The sequence below is a fragment of the Scleropages formosus genome, chromosome 5, assembly GCF_900964775.1.
Source record: "Scleropages formosus chromosome 5, fSclFor1.1, whole genome shotgun sequence".
NCBI classification, from domain to species: Eukaryota; Metazoa; Chordata; class Actinopteri; order Osteoglossiformes; family Osteoglossidae; genus Scleropages; species Scleropages formosus.
Genome location: NC_041810.1, coordinates 36149444 through 36174951, shown reverse-complemented (window position 1 = coordinate 36174951; position 25508 = coordinate 36149444). Strand labels below are relative to the sequence as shown.

The window sequence follows — 25508 nt, the reverse complement described above, 5'->3', positions numbered from 1 at the left end:
TAATGGACTGTACAAAATTCCCACAAAGGGTATGAATGAAATTCTCTGGAGTGGGTACATATTTAGCTGACACTTTTCTCCAATCAACTTACAATTATTTACTCATTTACACAGCTGGGCAATTTTTTACTGGAGCAATTCAGGGTATGTACCTTGCTCAAGGGTACTGCAAGTAGAATTGCAATTCAAATCTGCAACCTTCAGATCCAAAGGCAGGAGCTCTAACCACTACATTACCAGCAGGACCCTGTGCACCACAACCATCTGTACAGACCGACAAGAGTGTTTTGATGAGACCCATGTCAAGACAATCTTTCGGTCCAGCTATTGGAGGTGGCTGTGTGCTCACAACATACTGCAGAACTTTACTACTATTGCATGTTTGCGCTGGAGCTGACAGGTACCTTTAACATCCTGTAGCTCTCTGCCATATCCAGTGTGTTTCACTTTAGGGTTAATACAGTTTAGATGTACGTTGCTTTGGAGAAAAGCGTCTGCTAAATGAATAAATGTAAATGTCAGATTGACATTGCTGAAGAGGTTTTTCAACCTGCTCTCTCGATTAGTTTCACTTCTAATGCGTATAACATGAGGAAACCAAAATGATTTGCGTGACTGTTGTGTTCTGCATGCCTTGGCAAAATGATTCGATTTTCCACAGCTGGCGCTGGCACTGGCACCCCCTTGTAGGGCACTGATCCTTGTCTCTTTGGTCCTGCACACATCCTTTTTACACACTCTGGTTTTGGGACTTGAATCCTTAGCTTTGGCTACTTTAGTGTTGTGCAGCATTTCTAGCATCACAAAATACTGCTCGTGCAGGCAGTGATGATTGAGCTGCTGTGTGAGTTGACCATTGTGCTTGAATGTACTTGTGCAATCTTGTGTGAATATACCTGTGGTCTTTTTCAGCCTTAAATGCGGTCTTTTATTCAACAAACGTTCTCTGACTTTTAGAGAATTAGTGGCAAATTCAGTTCAGTCTTGTATCACCTCACTGCTCTTAACATAACTACAATCTTGCATTGGCAGCTTCAGTTCTGTTACAAAATGTTCGATGCATTTCCTCCCTGTATTTGTGATGAAATTCACATCTTGCAAAGATGTGGTGTTTCTTGAGTATTTCATACTCTTCCAGTTATCAGAATGTGTCGTAAGTAGAGCTGCATTGCTCCTTCTAGGAGTTTCCACTCAGTGAGCCTCAGCTCAGTATGTTGGCAATTTCTTCACATGTCCAGCATGTTCAGTGATGTCCAGTTTGGTGATGGAAGCACAGAGTTCATCTTTCCGTTTCTCTGTGGTTTTGAATGATTCTGATATCATGCAATGTTTTGAGGTTGTGTATTTTATTATAAAAAATCCACAATCTCCAGTCCTCCAACCAAAGTATTTCACAGTACTTCAGTTAAATGTACACCAGACGTTTTAAATCAGTAACCAGGTTTCTTCCTGAATTTTATCCTTTATCATGTAAACAAGAGAGATAATGAAGGTGAATTATGATTTATTGAACTTAAATCTTTTGTGGCAACCCACCTGTGACACAGAAACCTGCATCTTATAAAAGAAACTGATTTTACAATTCTCTAAACAGTACTCGCGTTACTTCCTCAACAGGTTCATGAAATGCCATAAAGCATACGTGCAGTAATACCAGGAAAGTGTAAAAAATTGCACATCTTAACAAAAACAGCTTTATCGATTTATTACAATTCAATTAAGCTAATACTATATTCCAAAAACAGTGAGAAAAATCACAAGATACACAACTTATTACACCCAACAAAAACATTTTATTTTTTTCAAAATAAACCAGTTTACATTCATTTCCATTTGAAATGTGATAAACAGCAGAAACCAAAGGTTCCATGTACAGAACTCAAAAACCCTACAAAAGCTATTAAAATATTTTCCATCTACCATTTAAAATTTGCATTACCGTCTATAGTTCTCAGTAACTTGTGTGAAAAAACTGCTGCGTTTCTTCTCAACACTAGCTTGTGTTGCACACTGATGCATTGTTTCTTCATGGTGACACAGCTGCACTGATGAGCCCTCTTCTTCTACCCCAGGCTAAAATCCATACATCCATTTGGCTATTTCAACTCCATAAAGTTGCATCATTCATAGGTCACAATGTTTCCCAAATAAAAAGCGATTCTTCTCATAACAGTTCCGCTGTCAAAATCTTTCCAAAAAACATCAGATTCTCCCCAATACGGTGTAGGTGCAGGTTAAGGTGTAGGGCATTTACACAAGAAGAAAAAAGGCCATGAAAGTGCTCAGGTATTTGGGGGGACAGGATAAGGCTGACAGTCCTTGTTCTAAAATGCTGCACATATAAAGAATGTACAGATGCGAACACATGTAACGCATCACACCGGCGACAGTCACTGCGAGACTTCATGTTAACGTTACAACACTGTTGACCTGCCCCGAAAGGAGAAGGAGAGGAGAGAAAACGCTTTTTGGGTGAACTGGATAAGAGGATGAGCACCACGGCGACTCGGGTTATTGGGACGACCGCCTTCACCGAGACAACACAAGACACGGGCTGGAGGGCGATCTTGAGCACTGGTAGAAATACTCTGTCAGTGTATTTCAATGTGTACCTGCAAGAAGCAGAAAGAGCAGGTGAGCAGTGACACCACACTGGAGGAGCAGTAATGAATGACACTCCTATGATCCATACTGGTCTCCTATGGTCCACCTGCACTGCATGGGAGGGGTCGGGGGTGTTCCTACCCCGAAATACCTGTCCGCATTACTCACTTTAATCGTACAGTAACATAGATGGGGTGTTGTTTTTAGAAGTCAGTGCGATTGTTTATTTTATTTTCATTTTTCTGTGTTGTTCATGTTTTTTTCCCCCCCCAATAGTACGTCACCCGTGCAACATACCTGCAATCGTACATTAAACATCATAGACGCGATGAGGTAGAGATAAGGAAACCTGATCCTCAGTCTCCACGCAAGATCGAAAAATATTAAGAGAGTCCTCGTTAACCCTTTGGAAAACACTCCGTAAGTCCTGCCAGCTGATTCCGAAAAGCCCAGCACTAAACACGACAAACCCGCCATCTGCCAGCAGCAGCAGCGCCTGCTCCGCTCGTCCTCACGATTCCCACTTCGCGTGTACGCCAGTCAGGTACAACAGTGGCCGAACGATTTCATAAATGTTGTCACTGCTGAATAAATTGACAGAACCATTTCTTTGTCTTTCGGAAGCAACTACTACGCTGCCACAACTCGCAACACACGAGCGTTTCCTTTTCTACTTGGCCGCACCAATAGCGAAGGGACTCGCGGACTGCATCGAGCAACTTCCTGTGACGAAAGCGCCGGTGCCGGATTATGGGCGTCAGAATTGCTGTGCAGCTGCTGTCTCCTGCAGTTTTACTGGTTGTGTGTGCGGATACCCGCTCAGTAACGTTGGACCTTTTCAAACATTTGGTAGCTTTGCTTTGGAGCGTGAGGCAAAGCATCCGAAATCGTTCTACTTTCCGTCAATACTAGCACTGTAACCTAATATTAACAAATTCGCTGATAATTTGAAATATTATAGTGAAGCATTTTCTTATTTTAGATTAAATACACACAGGCGTGTAATGACACTATAATTATGCGACTGAAGCTTTCTTCCAAATACAATTACAATTCTTAAATAAGAGACTATATTGAACAAGCAAGAAGCTGAAATTCAGGCAACACACCCTATGACAAAATGCAACTGGTAAGTGTAGTTAAATTAGATAAATGAGTCTTTAAAAAAAAAATCATACAACACACATTTAAAAATTAAAGCATTATTAAATCTAAAATGGTACAAAATTCTACAAGTTCAAAATCGATCATTCAGACAGTTTTTCCAAACAAAAATCTCTGTCCTCCACAGCTGTCAGGTGGGACTCTTCCCCAGGCCCTGACGAACTGAACCAAGGGGGAGGCCCCACCTGAGTCAAAATGATAACTAATAAACCCGAATGATCAGGTGCCACTATGTCGAGGGAGGATCTTCTCGGCTTTTTTGAGGGGTCGCAGTCAAAACCGGCACCCCCAATGTAGTACCGGAGATAAACACAGCCTCCCTCCTGCGCCTCTTCTTTTTCCTGGTCACTCCCACAAAATCCCGTAAAATGTTCGTGTGACCAGGTGTGTCTTTTCTCCTCCTCGGCCCCAGAAGTGCCCATTGAAGGAGACCATGCCACACTGGGCTTGGACAACCGCTCTCTTACCTCAGCACCCACTACTGGTTCCAGCTGCTCCACAGCGCCACCAGACGAAGGCTGGGCCTCCACACTGTCCCCTGTTGGCACCGCCTCTGTCCGCACCACCCCACATAAGTCAGCTTGCGCTGCAGGCAGCTGCGGGAGAGACGATCTCCCCCCTCCCCACATTGGGAACAGTGGCGGGGGCTTACACAGTCCTTGGCCAGGTGGCCGATCTCCAAACATCGCTGGAACTTCATTGTCTTGCAAGTTCTTCCAGTATGTCCCAGGCCAAGACACATATAGCAAGAAGGAGGCTGATCATGATAAAATAGGTAACCTCTTGCTTTGCCCAAAGTAAAATACACCAACAGGTGCCTATAACCATCCATCCCCACAGGGTCAGGATGCAGACGAACTAAAAAGCGTCTCCGTCCAGTTTGGATGCCCAGAAGGTCCCGGTCTTCCTCATGTCTGGGGAAGACGTCAACAAAGTCCCCCAGGAAAGCTGCCACGATGTCCGCCGACACGAAGGGGTCGAAGATGTGGACAGTCACAACTCTTCTATCCGTCCTTCAGAGTGGCTCGATGAAGTAGAGGAGCTGCTTGGAATGCATTACACTCACCCTACACGTCTCCAACACCCTCCAATAACATTCATCCGTTGCCAGCGTGATGTCAAAGAAGGACAATGGTCCATTACTCTGGATGCAGACAATGTCCTCTGCCGGAAGTCCCAGGAATCCGAAGACAATCTCACGAACGAAAGGAATCCACTCGTGAAATCTGACGACATCGTTCCGGTTCCTCCAGTGGAAGCGGATAGTATTCTTCAAAGCCTGCATCCTTCCAGTCGCCATCCTCACTACCAACAATGTTCTGTCGTCCTCCCCAGGGGCTGCCAACATCTTTAAGGAAAACCCTATTCTGGACTATCTGGTATAAAATACTTCAAACTGAATCTTTGTGTCACCCTGTGGGGACGACAGACAAGCCACCCGAAACCCTGCACCTTAGGCTCAGCAGGCTACCCAAAAGTTACAACAAACTCCTATGAGGAAGCAGAGCTTTGCCCCAGGAAAACTGCGGTCATGCTACACACAGTCCTGTATTAGGCTCCACTCTGCCCATGATAAAATCTCCGGTACTGCACTTTGATCTTAGCCAACTACACGCATGTGCTTTGGCAGCAGTCTTAACAAAGACAGTACAAGTCAAATTGGATAAACAATCACACAGGTAGTTACTACTCATGTAAGTGCTAATATAGAAAAGTCTCACACGCTGGCTGAAACCGCTTGTCCTAAGCGGGGTTGCGGTGAACCGGAGCCTAACTTGGCAACACAAGGCACAAGGCTAGAGGGAACACACCCAGGATGGGACTCCAGTACTTGACATGACACAGGAGAGCCTGACAAGTTGTGTGTGTGTCCCCATCTAGGTGTTCAGTCTGGGAGATTAACACAGATAGCTGAGTAGACACTGAAGTTGGAAGGATATTCAGGAGAAAGGCAAGGAAAGAAACTGGTCTGCACTTCGGTCTGATGTGAAGTCAAGAGAATAGTTCTTTAGATGTGTAGAGATGTGTGCAAGGCTGATGACATTAGAGGAAACATTCCAGTGATTTCAGGATGAAAGGGGTGAAAGGAGTGAACTTGACATATTCTACAAAGTAGGAGAGGAAACAGGGTAAAGAGCATGGTATGGTATATGGTATGGTATATGGATGGATGGATGGATGGATGGATGGATGGATGGAAGTCAATGAAGTTAGAAACAGAGAGGAGCGATAACACAGAACAAAGCCTCCTTGTTGGTGATTCTGCAGTTATTATAGAAGGTACTGGAGAACTCACTGGTGACTGAAACATTATGCTCTCTAAAACAGGAGGCAGAATCTTCTGCTGTAAGGAAGTAAACAGAATTAGATTCAGGAAGTTAACAAAAATTCAAGTCAACATTGTAGAAATGTTGCTTTGTATTTTGAGTAATGATGAAATTACACAATCACAGCTGTTTAGACATTCAAATTTTTTACACTTAGTTTTGGATTTGATGTTGCAGAACGGAGGGGGTGCGGTGGCGCAGTGGGTTGGACTGCAGTCCTACTCTCCGGTGGGTCTGGGGTTCGAGTCCCGCTTGGGGTGCCTTGTGATGGACTGGTGTCCCATCCTGGGTGTGTCCCTTTCCCCCTCTGGCCTTACGCCCTGTGTTGCCGGGTAGGCTCCGGTTCCCTGTGACCCTGTAAGGGACAAGCGGTTCTGAAAGTGTGTGTGTGTGTGTGTGTGTGTGTGTTGTGGAATGAGCACCCTCTGGCTGTCAGAACTGCCGAATCCCTTCCAACATTTTAGAAGTCTTGAAACACATTTTTCAGACACACTTCTGTTCTGATGTCCTAACTGTTCCATAAACTTGCATTACATGACTTGTCAAGATCACTTTTGCATTTACTACCAGTTCTATTGACCATCTTCTACTGATTTAATGTGTTCAAGTAATAACTTGGCAAACTGACTGCTTCAACAATTGTATGTCTGCATCTGAAACTCTTCATCTGTTGTAAAATGCACTTTCGTTTGCTCTAAACTGTAAACTGCTTTGGAAAAAAGGGTCTGCTAAAGGAATAAATGTAAGCAATAAACGTGTTGTATGGCGAGAGTATGTTTTTATAAACTGTTGTATTAATTTTTTTTGGCACCCTGTTATATGAGGACTAAATTTAAGCTGGCAGCATTATGCTGATCAGCCAGTATGAAGTCATCTGGTAGTGTGTACATTGTGCCTATTGTGCCACAAGGCTTTTTCAAAATGTGATGCTAGAAAATCAAAATAAGCCTTAGTTAATATGCTGCAGTAATCAAGCTCACCGCAACTTAGTACACCAAGTCCACGACTTCCAAACATAGCTACTTCAGGTTGGGACTATGTTCATAATTCTACTTATTTGTAACTCCAAATTCACTTTCACCACTTCACTTAGTGATAGGTTAGATTATGTAAAAAGCTCAAGTAAAGCTGTCATAAAAATACTCTACAACACTTCTGCTCATTCCTTATTAATAATTTCTCTTCTTCCTTTTAATGAAGGTGGTCTTTGAAGTCCCATTTTGTTTCTATTCTCTCTTTATTATCATCACTGGACAAGAAACATACAAAGTTTAAACTGTGAATAAAATGCATAAGCTGTGGACTGCGGTGACCCTGACCAAGACAAGTTGTTACCGAAAGTGAGTAATGTTATAATAAAAATATTTGTATGTTCAAAAATTCATAACTCCGATGTTCATAAACATGGACCATTCCAAGTAAAACTTTGTTCAACGCTGTGTCACTGCCGAGACGACTTCTACTAAAAGTGAGTTTATAATTTGTAGAAACTGAATTCACAGACACAGGGCAATTAATTTTCGCGTTAACTACAATTTTTGCCCCATTATGATTACACACATAGCTGTGTGAGTTCATTTTAATTAAACTGCGGTCAACTTTTTGGACTTCTTCTTGTCATGTTCCACATAGGCTACACCTGTAACTGTTTTCGGCTAGTTCGCAAATATTTCATTTAAATTTAAATTACATTAAATTAAATATGCGCAAGTCGCCATTAAGAACGACTCAGGGAGCATAACATATACCGCAACAAAGTTCGCCACGAGCTCGCGCTTCCCGCTCCGGCTTCCATGAACTAGGAGCGACCGGAAATAAGTCACAGGGAACGACGCGCTGCAGTTTCCGGTGTCTGTATCCCTGTTTTTTTCATTCAGAGTTTTGAAGGGTGGTGCCTGTCTTCTCATTTTCGGGTTGTCTTACTTATTAGCAGACCACTTCTTTGAAAATTATTTTATTCGAGATTCAGCTCTATTAACATAGCGGACAACTACCGCTTACTACGCTCCCACAAAAATTTTTTGGTGAAGAAGTTTGCCCGACAGCGCGACACCGAGATTTGCGGATTGTGGGGAGAGGCGCTGTTGATAACACCAACACGCACCGATGCAGGCCATAAAGTGTGTGGTTGTCGGAGATGGGTGAGTTGAAGGCACAAAACAATCCGTATTCTTTATCTCCTCGAGTCTAATGTATTTTTTTCCCCCCACTCGAGACATTAGGCTAGCGTGTGTTAGTTTAGAACACAAGCTCGCTTGAGGCGGAGTTCCGAATGTAGCTAAAGTTGCTATCTTAGCTAGCGCCTCCATGTTCCGCATTCCTGACTTTAACATTTGAGGCCACGGCCCGGATACTACGTTCCCACTTAAACGAGTACAGTGTGTTGTGTGTTTAATGGAGCATTCTCGCTTTCGTCTTCGCGGGCTCATCGAGCAGGAAGGGAGTCTATCATGCGCTACGTACTTGCTACTCAGTACTCGGGGCCATGATTGATGTGTGAAATAAAATCATATTGATATTTACTCATGTTCTTCTAGACTTCTTCTACTTCTGAAGTTCTGTCCAACACAAGTGCGGGTGGCGACTTGACCGCCTAACGCACAATCCATTTCCTTTTCATTTCGTCTGCGGCCTTTTAGTTTTTTTTTAGTAACATTTTCTAGGGCGTTCAATAAACAGCTTTTAAATTTTCCTCATACATAGGTTCCCTCCTTTGCAGTGTCTTCAATATGATCACTTTGCTTTCCGTGTATTTCATCATAGAACAAAAATAAAAACTATCTACCGTCGTGCATTTCCACACTTATCTCGTTATTGCGGTACAAAATGTTTGCTTTATGTAACAAAATAGTTTACGTCATCGCATGTACTGTATTAACCAGCGCTGTCACTTTAATTGTACTTTTTTAGAGCACTTTTTTCACACAATGACGACTGTGTCAAAGACGTCCATACAGTTTTTGTAGATTAACACAATGATGAGATGTAGAACGGATCATACTCTCTGCTCTGCGTTTTTAATTCTAATTTAAACCAAAACTTACAACCTGTACAGTTGCAAGCCAGCAACATTCAGCCTAATGATCCTCAGCAAAGCAGCCTTCCTCTCTATCTGGACCAGCTTCATTCCTGAAGATCCATGAAGCTGTAACTTGAAAATGACCTAAAATAGACACACACTAACATTGTTTATCTTTGGGGACAGCTAGGAGCGTAGTTTGGGGACACGGTGGCGCAGCAGGCTTGGCCGGGTCCCGCTGCATGTCGGATCTGGGGTTTAAGTCCTGCTTGGGGTGCCTTGTTACAGACTGGCATCCCATCCTGGGTGTGTCCCCTCCCCCTCCAGCCCTGCGCTGCCGGGTTAGGCTCCGGATGGTCGCGAACCCTGCTAGGGACAAGCAATTTCAGACTGTATGCGTGGTAGTGTAGTGGTCAGACTACTTGTCTTTGGACCCGAAGATCACAGGTTCCAATCCAATATCTGGCTGTATTTCCCTTGAGCAAGCTACTTGCTCTAAATTGCTCCGGTAAAGTTACCCAGCTGTATAAGTTGGTAGGTAATTGTAAGTAGCTCAACATTGTAAGTTCTTTTGTAGAAAAGCATCAGCTAAATGAGTAAATGAAAGATGATGTGAAGTGTAAGCTTTATGTGGAATGTCCTTTATGGAACAAGTTTTGCTGTTATCAAATTTCATATCTTGGTGTGAGCTTTGTCACCGAAGTGGGTGTTATGGTTAACCAGCTAGCAGAGTGCAAAGAATTTATGCATGTAGTACACATAATGCAGATGGAATGTCAGAGTGGAAAACAAGCACAAGAAAGCAAATCATGGATTTAATCAGGTGCTAGCATGAAGACTTGAATGTTAAAATATAACAAGGAAAATATTTTTTCTAAATTGCTCCAGTAAAGTTACTTACCTCCAGGTGTTCTGATTTCTGCCCAGAGACAGTTTCAGGTGGATTATTAGCTTTTAGTCCTTTTTTTTTTTTTTTTTTTAATTTAGCAATTCTCCAGAACAGCTTAAAGCGTGAACCTACATGCAGTATTTACCCATTAGTACATCTGGCATAGTTCTTACTGCAGCAATTTAGGGTTAGTTGGTTGCTGAAGGGTGATGCTAGTGCAGCAGGGCCCCTTAGACTTGGAGTGCAAGGCAGTAGATCCAAATGCTCTGCTGTTTGCTTCCAAAGTACATGAGTCTACGTTGCCCTTACTGTATGAGTGTGTATGTGATTGCCTTGTGGTGTCCTGTCCAGAGTGTTCTCTACCTGCTTCACACCCTATGCTTCTGGGATAGACTTTGGATCACCACAACCCTGCACCTTTGGATGAGCTGTTAAGGATAATGAATGTTTAAATGAGTGTGTAGCAGAATTTCTTATAACAAATAGTGGAAATATCTTCAATGTGGACTGAGCAATTTCAGGCTAAGTACCTTGCTCAGGGATACTACAGCTGGAGGTGAGGCTCAAACCTGTGACCTTTGGGTCTAAAGGCAGCAGCTGTAATCACTACTCTACCAGATCTTAAGATTAATTTGGGAAGTAACTTTGAATTCAGTGTCTGGAACATAATCCAAAGAGGAAGTAATCAACTTGACACTCATTAACGACATTGGCTACACCTGTTCTGTTCTATGGACTAGTTTGCCATTTTCACAGCATAGTTCAGCAACAGATTAATGAACATGTCTTAGCTTGGCAAGTCTGTTGTGACAAGCTTGGCTTCAAAGCTGCTAAAAATCTGCCTTACATTGTGTCTTGGACAGCTGCTTTCAAAAGTCAACTTTGACCTTTGTAGACCATTGAATAATCATTTTAATTAATGTAATCTTGGGACAGAGTCGAAGCATTACATTAGTAAACTGCACCCATTTTCAATACCTGGAGAGGGCATGTCACCACAGTCAGTTTTGCAGCTCATTCTGACTTTTAAATCTAATTTTTGTCTCTACTACTGGAAGAGCACTGAATAATGAAGGTGTTTTCAAAGATAACATAAGAGGTTCAGAAGACTTGGAGGAGTTGAGACTGTGTGTGACATTCAAACGAATAACAAGGGCATCCAGCACCTTTGGTACCTGAATCGTTAAGTCTTAGTCTGAGTTGTGCTCCTGTTTATGCAGGTTTCCTTCCACAGGCCAAAGGCATGGATTTCATACATACTAGCACCTCTAAGTTACCTTTAGTGTCGCGGTGTTCATGATTGTGTGTATGGCTACCCTGTGATGGGCTGGTCTCTATGTGGCGTACCTTTTCTAGCCCATCAACTAACAGTTCCAGGATTATGTTCCAGACTACTGCACCCCCTGCAAAGGATAAGCAGTTGTGGATGGTGTGTGTGTGACTCATTATGGCAGTTGTGATCAGGTGGTGTCAGTTTAGTTCCCTACCCTCTCCACCAGACCTGGGCATTTTATGGCCCCAGGGCCACTTCCGGCCCTTTGGCTGTCCCTGTCAAGCCTGCGAGAGATCAGTCGGAAATTAGAAATCAAATGTAAATAAGTGTACGCTGTGCACAGAATACAACCGCATTGCTTTTATTTTGAAAGCGACAGCTGTTTTTTTTCCCCCAATTTATGTATGTGCGTGCCGTAATGAGAAGGATCAAGAACATTGGTCGTGGGAAACCTGAAGCTTCAGCTGCAAAACAAAGCAGACAATTTTGACTTTTTCCTCCTTGGCTTTGAGAGCTGTGATGTCCGCAACACAGCCCAGTTACTTGTCTTTGTACGTGGGATAACAAAGGAAAGTTTAAGATTACGGAGGAGCTGGCAGCAATACGGTCAATGAAAGGGATGACGACAGGCAGTGATTTGTTCATGGAGGTAAAATGCATAGTTGGACAAGCTGGGACTGAAATGGGATAAACTGGCAGGTGTTAGGATGGTTGTCCAAATCTGATGGGGAAATTGTCGGACATTTGAAGCAGATGCAGGATAAAGTGACTAAAATAAACCCAGAAATTGGTATTTTTACATTGTATTATATCAGGAGGTGTTGTGTAAGTCAGTGCTAAAAATTACCAGTGTTACTGATGTTGTAACTAAAATACTTATTCAATCAGGGCATGAGCATTGAATCAAAGATAGTTTGTTACACTTTTATTTATCCCCCTGCAGTGTGGATAATACACCCAGCACTGTTCAGCTCAAATTCATTGACCTGCAGTCTGATACTGACTAAAAGTGCTCTGCCAGTAGTGTATCACTGCTGGATTTTTACTCTTCTCTCAAAGAGGAGAACTTTCCACACATGAGGAGGCATGCTCAGAAGATGTTTGTTCACAAATGTAGGTAGATCCATTCTCAGTGATGGAAGTTCAACAAATCCTAGATACAGATCCTCTCTCCCTCATGATCACCTGTCAGCTGTCCTTTGCATATCCACCTCAGACATTCAATCAGACTTCAGTGCACTTCTTCAAACCCAAGACAGACTGGATCTCTCTCACTGAACATGAAAAAAGAACCAAAAACATCAAAAGCACTTATTGCTTTTTATATAAAGTGAATTAATTGCTGGTCTTTAACATACTGCAAAGCATACACATTTTCAGTATTGTTTTTGTGAAGGTTAAAAGTATGTTAAAAATAAAATGAGTGGTATAATGCTTGGCTTTATTTTTTACTGCTATTTGACCTACTCAACATTTTTTGTACCCTTATCATAACATGTATTCTTACGTGTAGCAGCTAATCAAAACCATACAATTTGCTTTTCATGAAGCAATAATAGTATTGATCAGAATTAAGTTCAGCCTATTGGGTTGGCCCTCCACAACAGTTCCAGTTATGTGGCCCCTTGGAAAAATTAATTGCCCACCCCTGCTCTACACTAGTAGCTTGCATGTACCCCAAATAATCACATAGATGTTGATGAAATTTGAGTTAACTGAGTAGAAAGTGTATACAATACTATGGAGCTTTGTCCAGTTTCTCTGAAATTTTGCACCATAGCAGTTGTCATTCAGGAGCGATGACATGTTACACAGCAAGAGTAAACAAGGATCTAAGAGAAATTAGATGAAGTAAAAAGATGAATAAAGCACTGTGCTTGCCAAATGGACATTCACATTAACACTATCTCTCAATGTACATTGTGCTGGCTGCAATTTTGCACATTTAGATTTTGTACAAAATATTTCACTTATTTGGGACTATAATTGCATTGCCTGAGTGGTCTGCTGTCTTGTTTGAGAAGCCTAATTGATTGAGGAATGAGAATTTTTAAACCCACAAAGCTGACACCTTGAGACTTATGTGAAATGACTAAGTTTCAAGTTGACCTTTTTGATAAGGTTTCTCATGGGTGGGCTTGTTACTAGAACATAAAATTTGTACTCTTTACGTGATCTTGCATCGTTTGTACGTTTTAGATCTGTAGACTGACAATGGTCACAATGAAGCCTTGTATGCTGCCTTTATTGTGAAATACTTTGTGGCGCTAGTTACGTTTTTGAAGATGTGAATTTTCTGTTCTTCTGGTAAAAGATAGCATTAACTTTTAAGAGGCAAACTATAGGGATAGCTAGTAGCTTAGTGGTTAGAGCTGCTACCTTTGGACATAAAGGTCACAGGTTTGAGCCTCACCTCCCCCTGTAGTATGCTTGAGCGAGGCACTCGCACTAAATTGTTCCAGTGTAAAAAAAAAAAAAACCAACTGTGTAAATGGGTAAGTAACCTTACCATTGTAATTTGCTCTGGAGAAAAGCATCAGCTAAATGAATAAATGTAAGACTTCTCTAAGTAGTAGGGTAACAAAAATTGTTCAATTGAATTATGATATTCACATACACCATGAAACCTTACGATAACTTGAAAAGCAATGTTCAAAAAGACTTGTGTGAAATGTGGGTTTGCACCTGGAGAGGACCCAAAAAAATTAATTTTATTTAAAAGTAGGGTGAGGCACAGCAATATTCTTTCAGAATGTCAAGAATTCCTAGCCACCCCCCTTGCTCCTAGGCATTGGCACCCTAAGATCAAGCCAACACAGGCAGAAGCCATGTCCCAATGTTGTCAGGGAACCTGCTCTAAGCGTCAGAGCGGAGTCTCTGCAAGGTGCTTTCGGCAAGACTCTTGATTCCGTGTGCTATGGCACCGTAGGAGGACGAAGAGGGAAAGACAATTACATTTATTAATTTAGCTGATTCTTTTCTTTAAAGCAGCTTAATATTAAGCTGTTTGCTCACTTATAAAGCTGGGTAATTTCACTGAAGCAGTTAAGGGAAAGTACTTTACTCAAGGGTACTACAGCTGGATATAAGATTTGAACCTGAAACCTTTAGGTCCACAGGCAGCAGTTCTAAGATATGAATCGAAGAAAGGACCTTAAGCAACGGAGTAAATCACCTAGTCTGAAATCTCATTTCAGTCTGTTTCGTCAAGGTTGAAATTGAGGGGGCAGGTTTGTCATTTGTATCACTTTTGTGGGCTTTGGGGAAAAAAGGGCTCTATCATATACATACCTTGTGTACAGAGAGCACAATGTTTAAGAATAAATGAATGCACTACAATTGCATTTTAGGTTGATAGAATTGTTGTTTTCAGTACTAGTAAATCTGCATTATGGTTCAGTAGAAGGGCAGAGCAGCACATTGGGCCATTTGAATCAGTTGCAGCAGTCAGTCCTACTGGAGACAGGTGTGTTCGACTTAGGTTCTTAACATTTTAGTAGCATGCAAATGCCATTTGCTATTGAAATACATATTCTTAAGTGATTCAACATATAACTTAGTTTAAGGACTGTTTAGAAAAGCTTATATTAGGACCATTTTCCAAGACATTAAGTCTAAATTAGATATGAAACAAACTTTTTCCTCAGGTGTACCACCAGGAGTGGAACAGTGGTGCAGCAAGTAGCGCTTCTGCTTTGCAGCACCTGTGTGGTGCGAGAGGATGTGGGTTTGAGCCCCACTCAGTCTGTGACATTTGCATATTCTGTCCCATATCGGTGTGGCTTTCCTCTAGGTGCTCCCATTTCCTCCCACAGTCAAGACATACAAATTGCCCATAGTGTGTACATGTGGGGCTACACTGTGGACTGGCATCCTGGCCAGGGTATACCCCCCTCAGCCTTGTGCTTGATGCTTCCAGGATGAACTGTGGTTCATCACAACCACAATGTTATTCCCTGATAAGGAAAGAACTAGTTTGAGGGTTGGAGTATTTTGCTGAATTTTGTCCAACTAGTTTTCCCTGCAAAGGAAGTATTCAGGTGCATTGTATTGATACAATGAGTAATATTTGGGTTACATATGATACATTGTAGTTTGAGATGTCATGTTACATGGTCATTTAAAGAGGAAGGATGTTAACTTGTACCCTGAAGCAGACCACCATTCGTAAGTGTTCAGCAGGTTACATGCAGAAAATAAGCCTAAACAGAGTTGAGACATGAACTGCTCATTTTGTAATGAATCAGCATGGCAACTAGGGGAAAAAATTGCATACAAAATTATGGAAAAATGTTCCAAAATAGCCCACTAGAAAATGTGTCAAAAAGTAAGAAAAATGAGTACGACAGTGACCAGCAAAATTGCCCATTGTTTAAAACAAAGAAATAGTGTGCAGGGGCCCACTGACTGCATCACAATGCCAAAACACCCATGTTAGTCATTTCTTCACTTTCCCAAAAGCCCTGCTCCACAAATTCCTGCAGACCCAGAGACACCTTGACCTGCTAAACAAACTAAAAAGCATTTGATATACCATCACAAGAATTGAGCCCATTTGGCCACTGTGGAAAGTCCATCCACCCCCCCGCTTTTCCTTTCCATCAGTTCTGTGATTTTGAAAATGTTAAACATTCCTAAACATGGCGCTGGCGTGAGGCAACATGTTGATTGCTTCTCCTTGTAGACTAATATACACTAAACTAACAATTTTGTTTGTCACTATTCCTCCAGCCAGTTTACTCTTATTACTTATGACCACCAAACCCTTCTGCAAATATGTGAAACAGTGCGATTAGATGCAGTTCTTAGCATTAGAGAGCTGAATTTGCTACCTCCGCTTTGCCGCGAACATCATGACCGCATCCCACCTGAGATCACGCAGAAGACGCAATCTCAGAAACGGGGCAGCAGCGCCAGCGTTCAGGTGAAACGCCGCGGACTGCGACCTCCGATGCCCAGCATTTTCCTGTCCAACGTTCAGTCTCTAGACAACAAACTGGACGATCTGAGGGCGACTTAAATTCCGAAGAGATTTATGGAACTGCTGTGTTTTCTGCTTTATGGAGACGTGGCTCACCGCCAGCACACTGGACTGCGCGGTCCAGCCCGAGGGCTTCTCAGTTTACCATGCAGATCGGACTGATTCGTTGGGGAAAAAGAGGGGATGTATGCTTATTACGAACACATGGTGCACAAATGTGGAAGTGATTGCACAGAACTGGACTCCAGACCTTGAATACCTACTGATCAAATGCCAACTATTCTACCTGCCCAGGGAGTTCTCAGCTGTGCTCATGGCCGCAGTTTACATCCCACTGCAAGGGAATACACACAGCGCTCTGAACAAACTGTACCACGTCGTCCTAAGTAGGAGAACGAGCACTTAGATGGACTGCTCATTATCTCTGGGGACTTTAACCAAGCCGATTTCAGGAATGTGTACCCAAAATACCATCAGCACATCTCCTGCCCCCCCCCCCCAGAGGCTCAAACACCCTCGACCACTGCTACACTTGACACAAAGGTGCATACCGCTCCCTGCTGCATCCATACCTCAGGCAGTCAGATCACACCTCGATTCTGCTGCTCCTAGTCTACAAGCAGAAACTCAAGCGAGAGGAGCCTGTGACGCACACTGTGGAGCACTGGACACCAGAAGCAGAGGAAAGGCTCCAGGACTGCTTTGACTCCATAGACTGGGACATGTTCAGAAACTCATCCTCCAGTCTGGAGGAATATGCCACAGTGGTCACGGACTTCAACGGATACTGTGTTAGTGTCTGCATACCCAATAAAACAGTCCGCTCATTCCCCAACCAAAAACCGTGGATAACCGCCAAAATCCGAATAAGAGCCACGCGCGAACTTGCGCGTTTCAGTCCGGAGACACAGCCACGTACAAGAGCAAGTACAAGCTCCGCAAAGCCATCACCATCGCGAAACAGGAATACAGCAGGAAGGTGGAATCACAGCTTAACTGCACCCAAGGTGCACGTAGGCTGTGGCAGGGAATCCAAACTTGAACAGATTACAAACCACAGAGGTGGACATTGACAGGTGCCGCTGCATTTCTCCCTGACAAACTGAATGCGTTTTATGGCCGCTTTGAGTTCGAGAACAAAGACACCCCGCTGCGCATCCCCACAGTACATAACACCAGTCTCACTGTCTCTGTGGCACAGGTGAGAACTTTTAGCCGGTCAACATCTGCAAAGCTGCTGGTTCGGACAGAATTTCAGGGTGAGTTTTAAAAACATGCAGTGAGCAACTGGCTACTATCTTCACGGACATATAAGACCTCCTTAAGAAGCTCAACTATACCCACTTGTTTCAAAAACACCATCATCCCCATTCCTAAGAAGAACAAAGTGAGCTGCCTTAATGACTATCGCCCTGTGGCACTGACCCCATTGCAATGAAATGCTTTGAGAGGTTGGCGCTCGGACACATTAAGGATACCATCCCAGACGCTCTGGACCCACTGTAGTTTGCCTACCGCCACAACAGATCCACTGAAGACACGATATCACACACACTTCACTATTCTGTCTCACCTGGATAATAAAAACTGCTATGCAAGGCTATTTTTTGTAGAGTATAGCTCAGCATTTAACACAGTCATCCCAACCACGCTGATCCAGAAACTACTAGGGCTGGGACTGAGTGCTGCATTATGCAGTTGCATCCTGGATTTCCTCACCAACAGACCCCAGCGTGTGCAGATTGGCAGTAATACCACCTCCCTACTGATCCTCAACACTGGCACTCTACAGGGAAGCATCCTGAGCCCAGTGCTATACTCCCTGTTCACACATGACTGTGGATGAAGTGTAAATGAAGCTGACAATGGCCAGTGAATTCCACAGAACAGACGTCAGTGAGGTGGTGGTGTTTTGCAGGACATTCAAGATACACAGGACATGCTACACCCCACGCATACATTACAACGGCTCTACACAAGGACTCGGTCCAACTGGCCTCAGCATGAAGCCACAGAACGTTCAACCTTGCCAACATTTATACCGCCATGACTCGAGACCAAGAAGCTTCACTTCCTTCCCTATCCAGTACAACCACAGGATAGCAACATGGGTATTTCATTAAGGTTGTCAAGTGGGCACCTTCCGTCATCAGTGTTTCATTGAATTAGGCCCATGAGACCTCCAGAAGGCTCAACAGTGCAGTATGGCATCCTAGACCCACCCCCCTCCACATGCACGTTTGATGCCCTTCACTCCCAACAAATATCACAACTCCACAAGCTCAGCTTCCCCAGTTAAACCACAGCTTCATACATACCTTTAAAGGCACCACCTTCACAAACTCCAACCATAATGGATTATCTCCATACCTGCCAATAAAAAGTGCAAGTGCACCACTCCACGAACTTTAACATAATTAACAAGGCCACACCTCCTTACATACCATCAGCTGCCTCCCATTACTAGCCACCTGCCACTAATTTTACCACCACTACACACTTCCCTCTGAGCTGTAACCCTGACTACCCTGCTATCTCTTCAGCCACTGACTTGTCTTCTCAGCTGTCTGACAGTTCCTTCACCACCACCCTTAAGGAGCAGCATCTAATATCAAATTCCCCTAACAACGATGTACAGTAGCTGATTTAGCCACGAATCCCCTAACATCTACCTATATTGGTCTCACGTGAGCCTGCCACCCATGGTCTCTTGCCTTTTCTACCAAAGCTGCTTACTTTAACAATTTCCACTTGTATGCCTCCTCAATAGCATCCTCATGGCACTGTTACCTCTGCAAAGTACACAATCCACTCACACTCCGAATATAAGACCATGTCTGGATGCAACAAAGTAACCGCAATGATCTGCGGCACCTGGAGTTCTTTGCCCATGTCAGCCAGCAGCTTTCAGTCCCGTGCATTATCTCACATGTCAAAGGATGTCTGCTCTTGCATGGTGTTACTTTCTCCTGCCTGCACAAATCCAATTGCTTTAGCTATACTACAAACAGGCAAAGAATTCACCACTTTCCACTTGTTCTCAAAAACACCTGCTGAACATCTAAGAACTTGATTATGGCACCAAGTATAGCACCCCTGTGCCAAGCCTTACACCCTGACAAAATGTGCCACAGCGCTACACAACTTACAAGAACCATCACCACCTGTCCACTACTTACATTCTGTGACATCATAAGTCGCTCCAACAATGAATGTATGCGACTCGCCTCCATAGCCCATCCATCTTGCCAACGTAGTTTCCTCTTCTCCACACCTTCCCAGTTCACCCACTGACCCTGATTAACTAATGCGACCGCCTTCGCACACCTCGCCTCCTCTTCCTGCTCAACAACCAGCTACCGTCTGCCTGCTTCGGGGGCAGCACTCTGTCATCTGTCGCATACAGCCAGAGCCAAAGCCTGCCTTCCCCTTCTGCACATGTCCAACAGCTGCAGTGCTCCTTTTGTGTTCTGGATCGCATCTCTGGGGTTCCATCCCTTATCTGTCCTCACCAACCGTGCTACTTTTTTCACAAATCCATCTTTCAACTCTGCTAGAGTCAGCTCCAAACCCACTTTTGCACACTTATACTCCTCAACCAAACTAGTCACTTGCAGCTCCAACATGCCATTACCATACGACACTACGCTACTTAAACAACATGGCACTCCTAGCCACCTTCTTACCGCCTTACTAATAACCCGTTCGAGCTTCTCAACCTCCCAGACAGAAGAAGAAATTACTTGACTAGTTTTAAGCACAAGACATCAAAAGTGAATGCAAAGTAATGAAGACACTGACAAAAGTGTAAAAGGAAATCATCCACACATGCAGATATTTATTTGGATACAAATGCTAGAGTAAATTTAATTTGATGTCACCCACTTCTGAAATGGGAAATTCTCCACCGCTTAAGCGGCAATGCTGTAATGAACATCTATTATAATGCGTTACACTGATAGTTAAAATTTAATTTTTAGAATTCATTTTTAATGTATTTGCAATGAATGCAACTGTAAAACAAAGTATTAAATAAGTTTTAAAATATATGAACTGCTTCACCAAATGTGTAAATTAAAATTTTATCTTGTAATATGCCTTTTTATCCTTGTGAAAAGAGATTCATTTTCTTTCAAAATTATACTTGCAATTTGTTTGTCTGTGGTGTTGCATTTACTGCAGCATAAAGCTCATCAAAGATGGAACTGGAGTGTAGTGTTTGAACAACCCCAATAATGATTAGGTCAGTACGTCATTTCCTCAGGTCTCAAGTTGGTGTTTTATGCAGGCAGATGAGTCCTCATTTCCATGATCCTTGTGGAAGCTGGCTGAATAAATTCCTTGTAATTTCACTCTTTGAGTGAATATTGTCCTGTTAAAGTGTCATTCCATTTGCCTCCAGACCTGACCTTGTTAGTGTGTCAGTCCTGCTCGCTGTTTGACATAGCTGTGGCCTTGGACTGTGCTTTATATACTGTCAGCAGCTGACCACATACGATAACTGGTAATCCTCAGATGATCCAATGCCTTGAGAAAGAAAAGATGTGTCTTTGAACCTGAAGACCCTGTGGTGTGATTCAGTTCATTTTTACACATCATTTTTCTCACTGGTGTGACATAAGGCACTGAACAAAGTTATAGGAATTAAGCACAAAGGTTAGTAATGTAAGATATGAGATAGACAGAGAATTTGCCCCAGGTAAAGGAGTTTAAGTATCTTGAGATATTATTCGCGAGTGAGGGGAGAAGGGAGGTTGAGATCGGCTGCAGACTGGGAGCAGCGGCAGCAATAATACGGTCCCTGTACCGGACTATAGTGGTGAAGAGGGAGCTGAGCCATAAGGCAAAGCTCTCTATGTACGGTCGATCTACGTCCATACCCTCACCTATGGTCATGAACTCTGGATAATGACCGCAAGAATAAGAACGTGAATACATGCGGCTGAAATGAGTTTCTCTGCAGGGTGGTGGGACTCACTTTCCGTGACAGGGTAAAGAGTTCGGCCATCCGGGAGAAACTCGGGAATAGAGCTGCTACTCCTCCACATTGAGAGGAGCCAGTTGAGGTGGTTTGGGCATCTGTTAAGGATGCCCCTTGGGCACCTCCCTTTGGAGGTATAGCAGGCATTGCCAACTGGGACGAGACCCCGAGGTCGGCCCAGGACCCGCTGGAGGGATTATGTCTCCCAGTTGGCCTGGGAGTGGCTGTGGATCCCTTGGGCTGAGCTGGAGGAAGTTGTGAGGGACAGTTACGTCTGGGCTTCTCTGCTCTCCCTCTTGCTACCTTATTGACCCTAGAAAGACAAGCGGGCTAGAAAATGGATGGATATATAGGATAATAATATATAAATAGCTATTAAGCAAGCCAGATGGCAACCAAGGAGAGAAAAACAAATTCCCAAATAGAGGGAGAAAATTGAATCTCTAGGGGTCCAAGTTCCAGTAGCTGCCTATCCCCCTGGACATTCTACCCTGGTGACAGAGGCTCTCTGTATATGGTAATATTCTAATTAAGAAATGAGGACAAAGTCATTAAGGATGGTAGCCCCAAATGGTTACAGGTTTCGGTTATCTGTTAGTTTTATGTGAGGCCTGTTTTTGACTTTTTACCCTGTTCTTCCAGGGCTGTGGGAAAAACATGCCTGCTTATCAGCTATACCACCAATGCCTTTCCAGGAGAGTACATTCCCACTGTGTAAGTACTGACACACACATACACAGACAGAACAAAGAACACGAAAAGCATTAAATTGTTTGACTTTTAACTAGTTATTTTCCTTTGTACAATATAAGCTAAATAACTCCACACTTTCTCCCATTTTTCCATTCAGTTCATTTTTCAAGTGCTCTTTTCACACAGTTACACAGAGTGCTGAACAAAGGATGAGGCGTTAAATAAAAGTTTAGCCATACCTTAAATTACTACAAGAACTATGTTATATATTAAAGCTATAAGTAAGCCAACTGACCATAGAGGAGAGGAAACAAAAAGCTACCAACCGAAACCAGGGGGCAAAAAAAGCTCTGAGGGTCTGAGTGCCAGTGACTGCCCACCCCTCCTTGGGCATTCTGTATATGACAGTTGAGTCAGTTGTTAAGTACGTCCTATTTGTCTTTTTCCCCCTTAGATTTGATAACTATTCCGCCAATGTAATGGTGGATGGCAAGCCTGTCAATCTGGGATTGTGGGATACTGCTGGGCAAGAAGACTATGACAGGCTCCGCCCTTTGTCCTATCCCCAAACTGTAAGTGCTGATATCATCAGTAAGCCATTTACCTCTATTAGCTTCCCTCCCTAAATCCCATTTGTGTTCATGGGTTAAATGGTGTACATGTTGTTTTCCTCAAGTTTTTGAGGCACACTTAAGTGATTACTGTTAATTTATGTTGAGGGGCTTCCTGTGATCAAAATTATGGAATCCATGATGGACCTGTAATTCTGTGATTTTTTCCCCCCCCCAGGATGTTTTCCTGATCTGCTTTTCACTTGTGAGCCCTGCCTCCTTCGAGAATGTGCGAGCTAAGGTAAGCATCTCCATTGAACCTGAAAAATGAGTGTGCTTTATTCCTGAAGGAAGTTCGTTCCTGTTTAATGTTAGCTGATGACCTATCCTTGTCTCTGCAGTGGTACCCAGAAGTCAGACACCATTGCCCTAATACTCCCATAATCCTTGTGGGCACCAAACTTGATCTGAGGGATGATAAGGACACCATTGAGAAGCTGAAGGAGAAGAAGCTGACACCGATCACTTACCCTCAAGGCCTGGCCATGGCTAAAGAAATTGGTTGGTGACTGTTACATGGAGTTTGTCAAATACATATTTTTAGTTTAGCTGGGAAAATGAAAGGTACCTTTTTGTTGCCATGGCTGCTTACACATGATAAGGCAGCAGGGTAAGAACATTGCCTGTCGGTAAGTAATCGGTGTGAGAAACGTTTGAAACGGTGACATTAGCCACTCATTTTCCTTAGTATATTTAATCCTGTGGAAGTGGGACACGCATGTTAGTGGAACACATGTTGCATGACCGCTTGCCTTACCTGCCTTACCTGCATTACCTGTGTTCTACAGGAGCAGTGAAATACCTGGAGTGCTCTGCCCTGACGCAGCGGGGGCTAAAGACGGTCTTTGATGAGGCCATCCGTGCTGTGCTCTGTCCACCTCCAGTGAAAAAGAGAAAGAGGAAGTGCTTGCTGCTCTAGGTACATGCAGACATTGCTGCACTGAGAAAATCTCCAGGAGGAGGATGAAAAGACACAATGTTGACATCCAGACAGACCTTTTTTATTGTAACAACTTACAATAAACTGATTTTACTGTATGCATAAAATTGTAAGTAGACTGTTAGCTTTAGTAATGGATAAGATCAAAGGCCCATCCCTATAATTTACATGCCCTAAAGTCTAAAGTAATTCCAGAGGCCTTCTTAAAGTACTTTCTTCCTTTAACTTTTATGAAAAGTAAACATAAAACTTAATTTTCCTTCCTGATGAAAATTTATATTTACAGTCTTCAGCTGTATTTAATTGAGGTTTTTCCAAAATTCAGATCTGAGATCATTACAACCGTAAAAGCTGTACTTTGAACAGATGTTTCTATTTTGGTTTACATCTCTGAAATCCAGTTAAATTTTTGTTTAGCAGCAAATTGTAGCCTAGAAAGAAAACTAGAAATAATTTAAGACATAGAGAACTGGTCCGTGGCAACCGATTCTAAAATAACAAACCCATTTACTGCAAACTACAGAGGCTTTTTGACTTGTAGCATCAGACAGGAGTTATGCAGGAATTCAGCTTTCCTGTGTGTTTAACGTACATGATGGAATGGTGATTCTGCCCATATACCATCGTTGAGACTTGAGGAACTCGAGCTGCTCTTCTGGAATTTGTTACGGTGTGCTGTGTCTCAGCCAGATGAAGGTGTGAGGAGATGTGCTCTCGCACCAAGCACCTTCCCATACAAACCCAGTTGAAACGATGCAGAACTGTACTGCAGTTGGTGAGGATGGGCCTTTTCATGTGTATTATGAAGATTGCTTTGGAATGCGCTTGGAGCTTCACATTGACATCATTCGGTCTTGGGCATTTATAATTAAGCCTTCATAAAAGTCATTCCTTTGTCAACAATATTTTCCAAAACAGAACACTGATTTAAAGTATTTCTCTGTTTAGAAACCTATTTGTATGTCTGAAATTGTAATACCCTTAAGCTACCCTGTGGCTGCTTCATCTTTGTCAGTGTCCACATAATATACATTCAAGGGTTTCTGTTGCCATATGAATAGGGTGTTTTTATTACTTGTTACTTTTATTAATGGAAATTACACTGCTCTATATTAACTAACACTACAAATTTTGTTTATTACCTCTTAATGCAAATAATTACATTAATTTCCTTTCAGCTGTATGGTGTTATGGTATGCAATGTACTTTTTACTGACAGGTAAAATTTGTACAAATCTGTGTTTTTTTCCATCTGTAAAGCAGCTGCAGCTGAAATTGCACGATGGATGATGGCCACATTCATATCAGTATTCAGACTTCACCTGCAATACTGAAATACCACAACACTAGTCATATTAAAGCCTTATTCTGAAATGCTTACTCTAGAATGTGACCCAGAACAGAATAAAAGCTGTCAGTGTAATATGCTTGTATTCTAAAATGGAAAGCATTCAAATGCTGTTAAGCTAAACACTGGCTGTAGGAGTTGAAGTAACTACTTTAAATTCAGAACTTCGAAAAGCGGACCTTTAATGAAACCTCCACTGTTGTGTGACGACTTTAATTTTGAGTATTCAGAACTTGACGCTACATCATGAGACTTCAAGCATGTGTGCAGGAATAAGAACATTTCTGTGCTTTTCAGAGTACATAGTTGGGAAATTACTTGGCATGAGCCAGTATTTTTTGAAAATGATGTGCATGTAAATGTGGGCCATTGATTTGGTTTCTTTATGTTCAGGCATTCAGCAGTGCATTATTTCAACTCTTCACAATTTCTAGGTAAAAGTGTATCCTCTTTCCCAACCTTTTTTGTTGATTTTAAAAAAGCCAATAAATGTTTGAAACTTATTTAAATGCTATGCATTTGTGTTTTACATTGTAGAACTTAAGCTATTGCACAGCATCATCTACATGCAGACATTCCATATGTTATGTGCTAAAAATGACCCCCATTAATCACACTCCACAGGCTTTGCGTGCATGGCTACAGTAATATACTGTATGCTGATTCTGTACATTGAAG

At 42.7% G+C, this 25508-nt stretch overlaps 2 protein-coding genes across 2 annotated transcripts; one reads left to right on the top strand and one right to left on the bottom strand.

Annotated features, from left to right (window-relative positions):
* Window positions 1-1782: 1782 nt before the first annotated feature.
* Window positions 1783-3323, bottom strand: smim10l3 (small integral membrane protein 10 like 3). The gene is made up of 2 exons (XM_018750653.2): window positions 2902-3323; window positions 1783-2612 (listed from the first exon to the last, which is right to left on the bottom strand). Exons 1-2 carry the CDS (start codon window positions 3079-3081, stop codon window positions 2592-2594), a joined length of 201 nt encoding a protein of 66 aa, XP_018606169.1. The 5' UTR covers window positions 3082-3323; the 3' UTR covers window positions 1783-2591.
* A 4605-nt stretch (window positions 3324-7928) lies between these two features.
* Window positions 7929-25333, top strand: LOC108933523 (ras-related C3 botulinum toxin substrate 1). Its single transcript, XM_018750655.2, has 6 exons — window positions 7929-8236; window positions 21881-21952; window positions 22386-22503; window positions 22721-22783; window positions 22884-23043; window positions 23331-25333. Exons 1-6 carry the CDS (start codon window positions 8202-8204, stop codon window positions 23459-23461), a joined length of 579 nt encoding a protein of 192 aa, XP_018606171.1. The 5' UTR covers window positions 7929-8201; the 3' UTR covers window positions 23462-25333.
* Window positions 25334-25508: the final 175 nt, after the last annotated feature.